Source organism: Argiope bruennichi, chromosome 3, assembly GCF_947563725.1.
Source record: "Argiope bruennichi chromosome 3, qqArgBrue1.1, whole genome shotgun sequence".
NCBI lineage: Eukaryota > Metazoa > Arthropoda > Arachnida > Araneae > Araneidae > Argiope > Argiope bruennichi.
This window is the reverse complement of record NC_079153.1, coordinates 11,421,252-11,435,665: the sequence shown is the minus strand read 5'-3', so window position 1 is coordinate 11,435,665 and position 14,414 is coordinate 11,421,252. Positions and strand designations below refer to the sequence as shown.

At 25.4% G+C, this 14,414-nt stretch overlaps 1 protein-coding gene across 4 annotated transcripts; it reads right to left on the bottom strand.

Moving 5' to 3' along the window:
- Window positions 1-107: 107 nt before the first annotated feature.
- Window positions 108-14,311, bottom strand: LOC129963266 (MYG1 exonuclease-like). Of its 4 annotated transcripts, XM_056077510.1 has the most exons (9): window positions 14,058-14,311; window positions 11,909-11,985; window positions 8,621-8,750; window positions 7,025-7,120; window positions 6,702-6,935; window positions 5,574-5,649; window positions 3,653-3,778; window positions 417-601; window positions 108-287 (listed from the first exon to the last, which is right to left on the bottom strand). In XM_056077510.1, the coding sequence occupies exons 2-9, from the start codon at window positions 11,952-11,954 to the stop codon at window positions 125-127; spliced, it is 1,056 nt and encodes a 351-aa protein (XP_055933485.1). In that variant the 5' UTR covers window positions 11,955-11,985; window positions 14,058-14,311; the 3' UTR covers window positions 108-124. The 4 variants fall into 4 exon arrangements, with proteins under 4 accessions (XP_055933485.1, XP_055933488.1, XP_055933489.1 ...); XM_056077513.1 differs by lacking the exon at window positions 11,909-11,985; XM_056077514.1 differs by lacking the exon at window positions 14,058-14,311 and having other exon boundaries at window positions 11,926-11,985.
- Between the last annotated feature and the right edge of the window lie 103 nt (window positions 14,312-14,414).

Here is a 14,414-nt window from a genome sequence, read left to right as displayed (position 1 = left end):
TATTTGTTTATACTTTATAAACTAGATTCAATTGCATATCAACATATACTTATTTTGGGAAAAGATCTGTAGTTTATTATTTATAAATGATAAGGAAAACAAGATGCTTTCAATAAAAAAAAGTTTATTCAGGATTAAGAGTTTTTAATGCCATTTGAAGTACTCCTTCTCTAGTTTTATTTCCTCCAGTAAAACCACTCATATGTACAAATACACAGTCATCAATTCCACTTTGTTTGCTTAATTCTTCCTCTCGCAGACCACACCATTCTTTACGTAGAGATAATCTGAAAATAAGCAATTTTTTAATAAAATTTTAATGTTATATTAGATATATAAATCTCATTGAAAAAAAAAGTTTTTGTTTTATAAAATAAATAAAATTAAAGGCATTTCATACAAATTTTCTAACATACCTATTTTCGTATGAAAAGGGAGACATGGATACACATTGTACTCTCCAAGCTTTATTTAGAGTTTCAGGATATATAACAAATTTGATGGGTTTCTCAACTTTCAGAGATTCCTCCAGTTCAAATAGATGTTCTTTCCAAGGACAACCTCCATTAGCAAATTCAATTATTTCTCCACTGGAATGAACCTTAAGTAATTGTAATAAAAATGGTTCATTAATATACTAGCTAGTGAAAGTCTTCATTTCCTCTTTTTTCTTTCTTTCTTTCTTTTTTTTTTTTAGTTTTTATTTTACAACTTATTATTTATAATATGGATCCAATTTTTAATAAATTCACTATACTTGATACTACAGACATAAAATTTTAAAATAGTGTATTGTTATCAAGAAATGCAAGTATATAAAACTTCAATATTAAAAAAAACTAATGAAATATTGATTTAAAAATTTCATTATTACTAATATAATACCAGTCAAATTAAAGTGACTTTAATTTTTTTTAAAAAATAAGTTTCCTAGCACATCTTACTTTTTAAAATGAAAAATATGTGCATTTGCTAATATTTAATTTCTTTGATTCTTCTTTACTATTTAAATTAATCAAATAAATATCAGCATTTTAATATTCCCCTTCCTTGAAAACTCTATTTATAGATGTAAATTTGTCTTTATTTGAAATGAATTATCTGATACAGATGAAGTTTATCTAATCATGTTCAAACTATTTTGTAAACTATTTCCCCCCTACATAACCAATGAAAACGTTTTACAAAATTCATCTATGAATTTTGATAGAATAATTCAAAGCATTATTTTATTCTGAAAATAGTGCTACATAAATTTTAATAAACCATTCATGTGAAGAAAATTATCTATTTTGAAACAAATTCTTTCTACCATGTTCAAGGGTATTGATTCTATTTTATATTCTCCATATTTGGAACTTCACACAATTCTTATTTATTTCAAACTCTGGATAGCAGTGCCAATATCAAAGGCTTCCTTAACTAATTTTTTGCTTGTTGTATACTGTCATAACAACATTGATTTAGAGGATAATTTTTTTAATAAACTCACAGCAATATCAAATGAAATGAAATATTTCAACTAAGACCCATTAAAACACAATTTTAGGATATGTTCAGAAAATCATTCATATCAAATTATATATTATTAATATTATGCTCAATCTTTTTTTTAAACAAGTAACACATAGAATTTAATGAAAGATGTCTTTTAAGTATGTCTGTAGTGTATATGTTAGAGTATGTACACTGCTGTTCAAAATATGTTCTACTGGAAGGAAAATGACTGACATTGTGAGTGGCAAACTGTAAAAAAAGGGGGGGGGGATAGTGGGCGTGGGGAGATATTCTTCAAATAACAAATGTAAGCATAATTCAATGGCAACCAATTCTTAATCAGATAAGTGTAATGAACTTTTTATTGAGTAAATTAGGCTAACAGTTAGATGTTTAACAGAGTGAAATTTATTTCATTATTGATGTTCCACTGAGATGTCATTTTTAGTAAAAGATAGAAGGGAACAATTGAATTATTAGAAGGCAGATTTCAATCAGATACTAGTCAGTTCATTGGCAGATGTAACAAATGAGGGAATCAGCAGAAAAGAATCCCTTACAAGCAAGACAATCATACAATTCTGTAATATTTAAAGCCATTGGGTCATTAAAATGGTGTCAAAGATGTTAATATACTTAATAAATCTAAATAAATTATAAAATTATTAGCAAAGTTTAAGATAAAGTATGAAGGATTGCAATGATTTTTAGAGTAAAAATGAAGTATTTCATTAGAATGAGAAGAAATTCATAAAAACACAAGCAAATAATGTATAGCAGTTTGGATAATCTGTAGAAATAGAAATATAACTTCGATAGGTTTCATTATAGTATGTTAAAAGTTCTTCATAAACCAAAAGGCTGTGTTAGGTTTGTAAGTTTAATAGTTTGAGTCATAATATATTTATGGAGTAAAGATGATATTTTAAATTGAATTAAAAAAATATTATCCAGGCCAAAGTAACGAAGAATGTTCGATGCTTAATGACAAATGAAGATATGGTAGATGATCTTGCACTTAGTAAGTTATACATTACTACTTTTGAAACTAAAAATGAAAATAATAAATTAAAAAAATATTTTACAATAAAACTAGTGTTGAAGGGAAATCAGATGCTTACAAACAAATGCAATTGATGAAAGGATTTAGATTATAAAATCACTATGTTATAAAGCAATTCAACAGATGTCATAGCATATATATACAATGAACTATTGATTAACTGAGGAATTGTATGTAGACAAGCACAGAATTGCATGTACACATGTACAGCACGTTCCAAACGTTTATATTTGATATAACTTCTTTAAAGTTAATTTTTTTTCAACATGTAACCTATTCATTTAATTCATATATATGCTTTCCTTAATAAACTGACTATGCTAAGAGAGACAGTAGCAATGCCAATTTATAAATATTATTAATCATTATTCTAATAAATTCGATAAATACATTCATCATAAATATACTTTACTTTCGCCAAAATAGTAGCCATTTTAGATAACAACAGCAGCAGCAAAAAAAAAAAAAAAAAAAAAAAAAGTTTTGTTTACAGAAACATAAATTTTTTTTTTGGGGGGGGGGGGTGGAGGGGGAGGGGGGAGTGATATTGAAACTGTCTAAAGAATTAGAATGGCAATTTACCAAATTATCACATTTGGTAAATTGTCATTCTAAAATCTAATTTCACAATTAAAACAAATTTTTAGGTCTAACTAAACAAAATTTGAGAAAATTAGTGAGCATCAGAAAAAAATCCAGATCATAATCACCTCCAAGTTATACCAAAAAAAGAGATCAGTTAATACAAAACTGCTTTAAAAAGCTGATTTATAATGAGATCCACATATAACTGTTACAGAATAAACAATAAATTTATACATTTACAAATTATTGGTTTACATTTTTACAAAATAATTTTTTTTAGTGATTGAAATTTCTAATGTAACATTTTGTAATTCACAACTGCAGATAATTGGCAATATTCTGTAATATAAAAGACTAAAGTACACCTAGAAACTGGCATTGAATTCAAACCAAAATTATATTTTTAAAAATGTAGTTAAAATCAGGTATTATATGTATGATGCAAATATCTAAATATTATTGTAATTTTTCAAAAGTAAATATTTCTCAAAGTAAAGCATTACTTACTGAAAAACGATTTTGTACTGCTGACTTGACAATATCTCGAGCAGGTAACCAAATTTTTCCATAAAAATTCAGTCTGTCTAAAAATTCCTGTTCAACAAGTTGGCAAGCTTTTTCAAAACATTTTGTCTGAAAATAACAACTGAACATTTTAGAACAAAATTGCTATTAAATTAACTTCTAAAATGTATTACTATTCTCCTCTCTTTTAATATGAGATTTAATAAATATATTAACCAAAAAAATATTTATAAAAAGTGAAGTAAAACAGACACGACAATAGTATCAAAATCTGATTAAAGGGCATTTTGATATGTATTGTGCAATATACAATGATAACTCCAATTTTATTGATTTATGATTTAGATCTTTGAGGCAAAGATTCAATTTATTTCTTACAAAGCATAAATAAATCCTACTGTTTGCACTTCTTTTTCTATCATTATCTATTACACCCATTTTAAATAATAGTTAATAATGCTGCAATCAATAACAATATTTAAGATGTTTTTAAACATTGTCCATATGAGAATACAAAAATAAGAAAACTGAATGCATAAAAGAATTCTTTCACAAGTGTCATTGATTTCTTATTGCTTAATGTCCATGAAGGGAAAAAAATAGAAACACAAGCCAAGGTGTTCTTAATCAAATATTTATAAAATGTAAAAGATTTTGATAATAAAAACGTTTTAATCCCTCTCAAAAGATTGCTATCTGGCTCCGAATGTATGATATGGGGCTTATAAGTATTGTTTGAAACCATATATTATATACATACATATATATAGATTACAAGTAAAGTAGTATTTATCCAAAACAGTAAGATATTAGCTAACACATTTTCACAAAAGATTACAGTGCTTTTTATACAGATCAGATGAAAACACAGTGATACATCAGTAAAATTATGATAAAATAATAGTATTAACTATAAATTAATAGGCAGAATATCAGTTATTTTTTAAAAACAATTTCAGACTTCAGTACAATATTTAAAAATCAAAAGTAAAATTTAAAAAATAGCAATGATGATTAAAATTTGAAATCTGATTTAAAATATTCAACACATTTAAAAAAATATTTCATAGACAGAAGGGAGATGCTTCATGGGGTAAAAAAACTATGATTTTCAAAAAGTTAGTTATCTTCAGATTAAACAATGAGAATATGATATGGAAAGAAAATAATAAAAGAGTTGTATGTATTGGAGAAGTGCACAAAAATAAATATTTGTTTTAGATTTTACATAAAAAAGAAATGCATTTGTTTATTTGATTTTCATTTTTTTTAAAAATTAAATCACAGAAAGAAAGAATTTCGTCTCTTATCAAAGAATACAACCCTACTTGCTTCCACTTTCTTTTTTTCCACATAATTATTCTTAAAACTAATCTAATGAGAAATTTGTTTCAAAATAAAACATAGAAATTAGTGCTAAATCATAAAAATAACAAAAAAAAAAAAAATTATATTAAAGATGAATGAAATTTTTTAAAAATTTAATGGAAAAGAGGATTGCTAAATACATAGCAACTAATTAATTAATTTGAGAAATAACAAATTATTTTTATTCTTTCCACTTTCCAATACTTTATTTCAAAATTAACCATTTTATACAAACATTTCTAAAATATGAGTTAAGTTAGTTATACTTATGTTTAATAAGATAAAGGAATATTCTGTTCCATAAAACTGATTATTCATATAGAAAATAAAATAAAACAAAATATTAATATGAAGAATACACATAAATTGAAAAACCATTTCATTCTGATCCATCTTCATTTGTAAATGAAACTCAAGTATAAACTTCAAAGAATTTTACTGAGAGACAAATTTTCAATGACAGAGATATAACAAGGAAAATACAGAGTTTATTACAAATAATGAACTAAACCTATATATATATATATATAATTACTTCATCAGGATTTGGTTCATTCCAGGATGGATTCAGATGCTTTACTCGAGCACTTAAGTGAGTATGAATTTGGTACCTACATAATGAAAATCAAACAAAAAATATATATTAATTATTGTGAAATCATTACACATTAAAGAAATTGCAAGTTACTTACATTTTTAAACATTTTTATTTTGATACAATTGAGGATAAATTCAAATGAATTTCATGAGCATCTAAATTTGTTATTTGTAATTTATGATTAAAAGAAACAAAGCAATAATAAAAAAGAAATGTATCAGCTGTCATCTTTCATTATTTAAGACCTGTGAATATATAAAAGCAATTCAAAACTCTTAACTTAAACCAATTCAAGATATACAAAATTCTAATAGATATAACAAACTTAATTTTAGTTCAATTTACTTTAAATATAAAATAGCAGGAGTGACTTCCTTGAAACTTTCCTACATACTCTCCAATAAATCTTTTATTCTCCACCCTCATATAAAATTGTGAACTTTGAGTAATGTCATGAATGCCTTGCAAGGCAATAGGGGGGAAAAAAATGTTTTTTTGACATTAATTAAAATTTTTTATTGAATTAATTGTGACAATATGCATTTTAGATATTTTTTCTTTTTGACTGATTGAAACTAAAATTGACATGGAACAATTGTAGCCACTAGATCACATACTGAATTTCATAAATTTAAGTAATTGCATTTATGAGTAATTTTAATACATGCTTATGAAAGTACAGACCAATAGACAGTCAACCTTTTCATATATTTGTTTCAAATATTAATAAGATTATACATTTTAGATACTGAATATAAAATACATAAGATAGATAAATAAAATTTTATGTATCTATATATTCATTATGTAGCTATTGAATTCACTTGTACTTGAACAGTCAGACAGACAGATTTCATCTGAATACATTTCGCATGAAACTTAAGGAGGTTAGAAATATAGATCTGTAAAAACTTCGAGTTTGAATTTTTTGATGATTACAATGCATTCTCTATACATTGTATACGAGAAAGTAAAAATAAATAATAACAAATAGAGTTAAACCATTGCAACATGCTTGATTGGTGCACTTTTCAATGATTGTTAGAATAATTACAATTGAATTACTTATGTTGAGAACCTTCACATGGTTCAATTCCATTGTCAATAGCATCAATTTCTTGAATGAAATTTTCATACAGTTTTTTGTACAAGATCTTCACTTCTTCAGAATCCATTGGTAATTTTAAAATATTGGCGATTATTTCATGTCCAAAATGGAAGTAAACCAGTCCAGCACTACTGAGTTTAATAGTCCAAGGATACTCACTATTCAATGTGTTCATGGTATGATTAAAGGACCTAGGAATATTGAAAGAGAATATAGTTTCATAAGAAAAAAAGCAAACAAAACACTCTTTGGGGAAAAATAAAAGTTTAAATAATAATACCTTTGATGATGGTCATATCTATGGCAGCTTGGTTCATACACTGCACCTACGTCTACAACTATAACGCACTCATTTAAAATGTCCATGTTTCGAGACCTATTAATAAAATAAAATTAATTGTAACTGTTTTTTACAAGAGTTTTAATAAAAAACTAGTGGCTAAGTTAGTCTTGTGGTGACTATCTGTCTATGTATTTACTTTACATTTTTGAAACCATAAGTTTAAAAATTAAAGAGCAAGGAGACAAATACTATGATATGGATCACATTAACTCTAAATGCGCAACTGATATAATTACATTAGAGAATGAAATTTTTGAAAAGGGAATAGAATAATTTAGGATAGCAATATAACATAATTTGTATAGGGATATAAATTCCTAAAAACGTTTCATATTTAACTACGTAGATTTCATATTTACAATTTTTAATGTCAAACAGAATTTTATTAAGAACAAATTCGTAATAGATTCAAGTATAAAGATTTAGTCAGCTTCTTGAATTTTGATTAACTAAGCATACAGTATTAAGTATTTTAATTAAGTAATTCATTAATGCCATAAATACCTAGTTACCTTTGCATTCTATTGCAAAGTATAAATATTTTTGGCAGCAATTTATGAAAAATTATGATAAAGTCAATTAATCCAATTTAACACAAAATAAACAATCATCTGTAATATATAAAGAAATATGAGATCTAATAAGCATACTATCAGTTTTCTTTGTTTAAAAAACAGGGGGAGGGGGATATGATGATTTTTTTTATGAAGTGAAACTGAAAATCCATCAGAAAAAAATCAGTAGATATTGGAAAACTGATGCATAAAAATGAATAAAATTATTGATTTTGAGCAAAATAACTAAAAATTGGAAAAAATATGGAGGATATACTATTCCTACTAATACTATAGCAGGATACTGAATATCCTGCTATCTCTGCTGTATTACAATTAGAGAATTTTAACTCTTATTTTAAATATTAATAACTATAGCAACTAAATATATATTTAAAATATAAAGGAGTTTTCTCTCCTTGACTTCTTTGTATATTTAGACAACTTTGCCCAGCCTAGGTTCTTCTCATAACAGTACTCCAAATATAGCACAAAGAGAAAAGAAGTAGGCAACAAAGCTTTGGATGTCATGGCAAATTCTATAAGGGGGAATGCTCTTTCTCCACCAGACCAATTTTAGTGTTTGTCAACACAATTTTGTGCTTTTTGTTATAAAGAAAACCGACTATACATTTTTGGCAATAAATTTTCGATAAGTCGAAACAAAAATTCAATATAGCTCTATAATTTTGATAACATGTCAAATTTTATTAATCAAAGACATGTTTATAGAGTAATTATGTTCAAAGACAGAATTTTAAAAATGTACTTTTTGGATTCAAAGAGGTCTCAAACATGTAGATTCTTCAAAATCTAGTTCAAATTTTTTGATAATTGCTATATTTTTCTTTTATATACAAGAAGGCAAAAATCAAACTTTGATTTAATTAATATATTTTTTCACTTACATATTTAATATCCATTCACCTACAAAAAATACATTTCACATAATTGAAAAATAAATTAATATCATAATTACCTAACTATTTCAGCATTTTTATATTCAGGCTTTGCATGTTTAAGCAATGAGCATGCAAGAACTTCATCACAATGAAATGTTCCATTATGTGTTCCGATTTTTACCTTAGGACCCATTTTTAAAGCTATGCCTATAAAATAAACATACCATTATAATTATGAATTTAAACAATTAAACAATGTTTACCTTTAGATATAAAAGATACTTACTAAAGTAATGACAGAATTTGAAACTTATTTTTACAAAACTAATGAAATGAATTTATATATATAGTTTTCCAAACAATAATATGAATGCATCTTATATTAAACATATATAAGATTTTAAGAACAGATATTAATTCTGTTCTAAAAATATTCTTTCCTTTTTTTATATATAATTTTTTCCCCTTATTTCAGGTTGTATTTTAATTTGTATATCAGATCATTTCATTTTAAAAATTAGAGAATAAATGCAGTAACTAAAACACTAATAGCACATGTTCTCTAAATTAAAAGAAATTATAATAAAATATAAACATAAAAATTCACTGATAATATAAAGTATTTTAGAATAAAACAACATTATTTTTATTGAAATAAAGAATTTTAAACAATTACCACCATTATGAGATATATTAAAGAAGTTTTCATTATTTGGCAGAGTTATACAAATTATGAATCAACTTAATTTATTAATTCTTAATTTTGTAAAATATATTATAGCTGTTTTAATATTGCTCTCTAAGTAGTCTGCTGTACAAGATTTTAAGTGAATTTAGTTTGGTATAACTAGATAAACACTGTTAATGAACTGTAAAAATTTACAAAATCAACATACTTATCCCTCACTGCATAATTGTATCTAAACACATATCAAGTCTTTTAAACAAAGTGTGGAGAGTAATTTTATCACCAAAAATAAGCACTTCGTAAGTACTTTTTAAGCACTTTTGATGAAAAATATTAAATTGGATATTAACTAAGTAAGTGAGTTTATACGCTATCAGGAATTCCTGAATATTTTTTTAACAAACATTGAAACTAAATTATTTAAAATGTATTTTTTTTAATGCAAGTTTCATTTGAAATCTTATTAAAAGACTTTCAACACATATCTTAAATTATTTAATTATTTTACAGTTAGTAATTTAAGATGAAAGTTTATATTACTATTTCATTTACATTCCAATTTCTCAAAAAAAGTTAAGAAATAAGTAAACAGAATATAAAATCATACTAATTTTACTAAATATGTAAATAAAAAGTTTTTTTTTAAAAGAGATTTTTCCAAATACTTTCAATTTTTCACTAATAACTTTTCCAAACTCATTACATTTTCTTAGTAGTGAAATGTTTGACTTGTTGAACAAGTGTATTAGCTTTATATTCAATTTTAGTAATTCCTTGTTCCTTTAAAAGATAAAGCTTTCTTTATGTTATTGACAATTATTTCTTTTGGTATCTGTTTCCTCCAAAATAGGTCACATTTAAAATGGGATGATATTGCCAACATTCTCAATCGAAAGGGCAATGTTTACAGAGTGGCTTTTGTCAGACTGCTTTATTTGGTTATAGAACGCATGTTGCAAAATAGGATATTTCCCATTGTAATTTTCCTCTCAAATATTTTAATTAATGTTGAATCTTTTTTCAACAAATGCCTGTTCACAAGAAAGAATGAAAATAATTTTCTGAACTGAAATTTACTTTAAATCTATTCACAATGCATTTCATATTTTTAAAATAAAGTACATACATTCATGCTTGAAAAGCAGCATATAATTTTATCGGAAATTGCTTTTGAGGAATGCGAGTCTTTCAATAATTTGTCCCTACTTATATTTGCACTCATCTGATCAACTGCAGAATAAAACACATTGTTAGAAAAATCATGCTGACAGTAGCAATTTAGAGAACAAATAATTTCAACTAGGAAATTTTCTTTCAAATCTTTAAAAGACACAATTGTTATTTTACTAACTTATATATATCAGATGAATAAAAAAGCAAAAGTGGTCACCATTCAGATATATTTGAAATGGCTTAATAAAGTCAGTAATATATGTGAAACCAGCTGAAAATGTCTCATCCAGTATTTAATTGTGTACTGTCTAATAAAAGTATTATTACTCCTCCCCTTAGCATGAAATTTAAGGACCTTGGACAAGGCTGTGAATGCTATAAGTACATAGATATTTATTTTCAGAGTCGCAATATAGTAAGGGAAAAAAATATGTATGAGTATGCCCCCAAAATATTTTGGTCGGTCAACTGAATTCAAAATTTGTGACAGAGTTTGAATGTTAGAGAAAAGATAACACTTTTCTAAGTAACACAATTTCATTTATCTAAGTAATTCTTTTTTTGTTACAGTATTTACATGGACATGAACATACTGACCAACAGATGGTCAATTCATTGATGGATTTGGTTCAAAATTTTGATATGAATCTATAGATGGCAAAATTGAGCACCAAATTTTACCAATGTAATGTTTTGCATTTTGAAGTTATTCAGTTCACTTGACAAACTTTTTATGGGAATGGATTTTGTTCAAAATGTGATATTAATAAATTCCACCCAAAGTATTTTTACTTATCATGCTCAAAGATAAACATATTTCCAAAAATATGTTATTCAAAGATTTGAATTGTGGAGATTCGGCAAAATCTCAACTTTGAATTTTTGGGGTCAAGAATATAATTAGCAAAAAACTAAATAAATAAGTAAATAAAAAATAAAAAAGGAATTTTATGGTATTAATTCATTTTTACTATCTTTTGGCATTCATTACAAATAACTCTGGAGTATCAAACATTTTGCTTTACTTTTATTTTTAAAAGTCTTGAATCCTTTAGTGAATCCTACAATGAATGAAATGTGCATTCAACAGTATATTATAAAAGGAAAAAAGAAAAATATAAATTGTTGCCCAAAAATTAATTGAAGTAAAAATACTTAAATAATTCACTAATGGGAGTAAAGCAATCATGCATAGAAAGAGAATTGGAGTTAATGTTAAAAACAACATTCATGGTTTTACATGATTAAACTAAATTATCTCAAAAAAGGAAGGATTTTCTAACCCTTTCTCTAAAAAGTAGGTGGAAAAAATAGTTGTCTAAATAATTATAAATTTTAGTTGTATAAATAATTTATAACAAGAAAACTGCGATAGGTTTATAGTTTACTCAAGTCATAATCAACAAAAATTGTTTCAAAGAATTTGCTTGAAAAGTATAAAATTTTTAAAATTAAAATAAAAATAATTTTTTTTTCAACAATAAATCACATAAAATTCACCAACCAAGATTAGATGCAGACCTGGAAAAACTTCTCAGAATATTCAGCATGAAGTGTTACCAATATTTAAAAAAAAGGAATCTGGAAAAATAAAGACATTTTGACATATTCATCAAACCTAAATTATTTGTTCCTTGAAAATAATTTTATTATGAATACTTAATTTTTATATTAATTGAAAAAAAAACTTATAAACAAAATTGATATATAAATTAATTCTAGAATTTTTTCAAAATACTAAATAGTCTTTATTTTTATTTTCCAAAAAAATGTAGTCTATCTGAGAATAATTCAAGCGACACCTTGTGTACTCACAGTCTACTTAATCCTTATCCACTTCATTTTCTGCATATTTTAGAAATCAAAAAAAGATATGCTACTGTGTCATCAATGAACCAATCATCATTTTTATATGAATGGTTATTTTCACTTTTAACTAGGAACTAGTTAAATTGTTTGGTTCTTTTTGTAAGAGTTTATATTTACTATTATTCATAATGAAGATAAATAATTGTAAAAACTAAGCTAATAACTGAAAAACAGATAAGGAGAGAAGATAAATTTTCAACATTGCATTAAAGCAAGGAATTCAATATCTATAATATAACTAATTTCAAACAACTGACAGAAAAAATAATATACCCTTCAAATTTTTCAGATCATCTAATAATATTTCACAATGTTGTTTCCCCCCCCCCCTACTGAGCATCAAAATTCTAACAACTTATTGAAGACAGAATAAGATATCAGTTCTAATATCCACAAGAAAATTCTTTACACAGCTACAAGATTTTATGTGAATATAAATAGTGGTAAAGGAATATTTGCTGTTATTTATAACAAAATTCTCCATAAATAACTGAAATGTAGTTGGGAAGGGAGGGAAAGTCAGTATAAATTTGTTTTTTATTGCTATAATAGCATTACAATGAGACATTTCTTTAGTTATTTTCATTATATGTTAATGAAGGTTACAGAAACCTAAATACATATACTTATGCAACTCATCTTTTATAAACGTTTCTTAGTCAAAGTCTCCTATGACCCCGACATTTCAATAGTAATGATAGTAATTACAGTCACCTTGTTGTACCTTGTATCTGCAAAATGTATAATTGACTTTTCAAAATTTTTTATATAAATAACTTTAGATATTGGGAGGCTTAAGTGCACAAAATATTAGTACTATCTTGCATATGCAAGAATCATTGGTGGTTGCTTAGAATCTTTAATAACCATGGTTGCCATTCTTGGGACAACCAGTCTCAAAAAAAAAAAAAAAAAAAAAAAAAAAAAATATATCTGAACAGTCTGATGCAATTTTTTCAATGCTATTTACTTAAAACATATCGTTTTCTTCTCCATACAATAATACAAATTTCACGTGTTCAGTTTGGAGAATATGGCGTTTTGAATAAATACTAAATATATAAAAATACTAAAGATACTAAATATATAAAAAAATGCTAAATATATACAAATACTAAAAGATACTAAATATATACACAAAATACTAAAGATATTTATAAATTCTAAATACATTTTGTATTGAAGTATATAATACCAATGAACAAATTAAAAATTTGATTAATTAGAGGAATGAACAGATATTAAGAATAAGTAAGTTAAGTGGCAAATGCACTCCATAAAAAACAATGGAAAAAGATTCCATCCTCTAAGATAATTTGCAACCAACGATGCTAAAAACGACCTTCTCAATAAATCACCTTTCCTACAAATTTGTCAAGTACCTGAAACTGCCATGTTCCATGCTATAAGGGAAATTCATAAGAGCATTCAGAATTACTTAAGCCAAGAAGATAAGGTAAAACACAATGATCCACATCTCACAGGACCGACAACTAACAAGAAAGAACAATGAAAATATTTTCTTTTCTCATAAATGACTTTAAAGAATTATTTTTTTTAGAGTTTTTTGTATTTTATAAAAATGCAATTTTTATTTCTTAACAGGAGTTATTATGGAACCTTAATAGCAAATTTGTTGCTTTTGCATGAAATATGATATGTGAAAGGGAATATCTTCTAGCAATTGAGAAGAATAGTTTCAATCTTTGAGCCAGAATTTTTTATTACGTAATACTATTAGATCGAAAAATTATTAAATATAATAAAAAATTAAAACTATTTACCACTCAAAAATACTTCTCCTCTTTCTTATTTACGAATGATCAAAAAACAAATGCAGCCAAATCGATAAATTAAAATATTACTCTATTTTATCAATCCACTCCACGTTAAAGAACCGCTTAAAAACCGCAAGTGATAAATATTATTAAATTAAGTTGCCAGATGGACTAGAATTTCAATTTGTTTTCTCTTTGATGTCAGATATATTCTTATAAAACATGAGGTTCGTATTTAAATTTATATTAGCTCCAGTTCCTTTTCCATGGCAAAATTTTTTTGATGATGTATTGTTTGTCAATAAAGTGGATTTCTCTGCTATCTAATAAAAAAAGGGATAAATACCTTACAAAATATAATTA

Coding starts and splice junctions, on each gene's coding strand:
- LOC129963266 (XM_056077510.1), bottom strand. CDS start 11,954: ATGCTGAATATTCTGAGAAGTTTTTCCAGGTCTGCATCTAATCTTG. Junction 6,936..7,024: donor AGATATGACCATCATCAAAG/GTATTATTATTT, acceptor CAATATTCCTAG/GTCCTTTAATCATACCATGA. Junction 5,650..6,701: donor TGTGAAGGTTCTCAACATAA/GTAATTCAATTG, acceptor TTCATTATGTAG/GTACCAAATTCATACTCACT.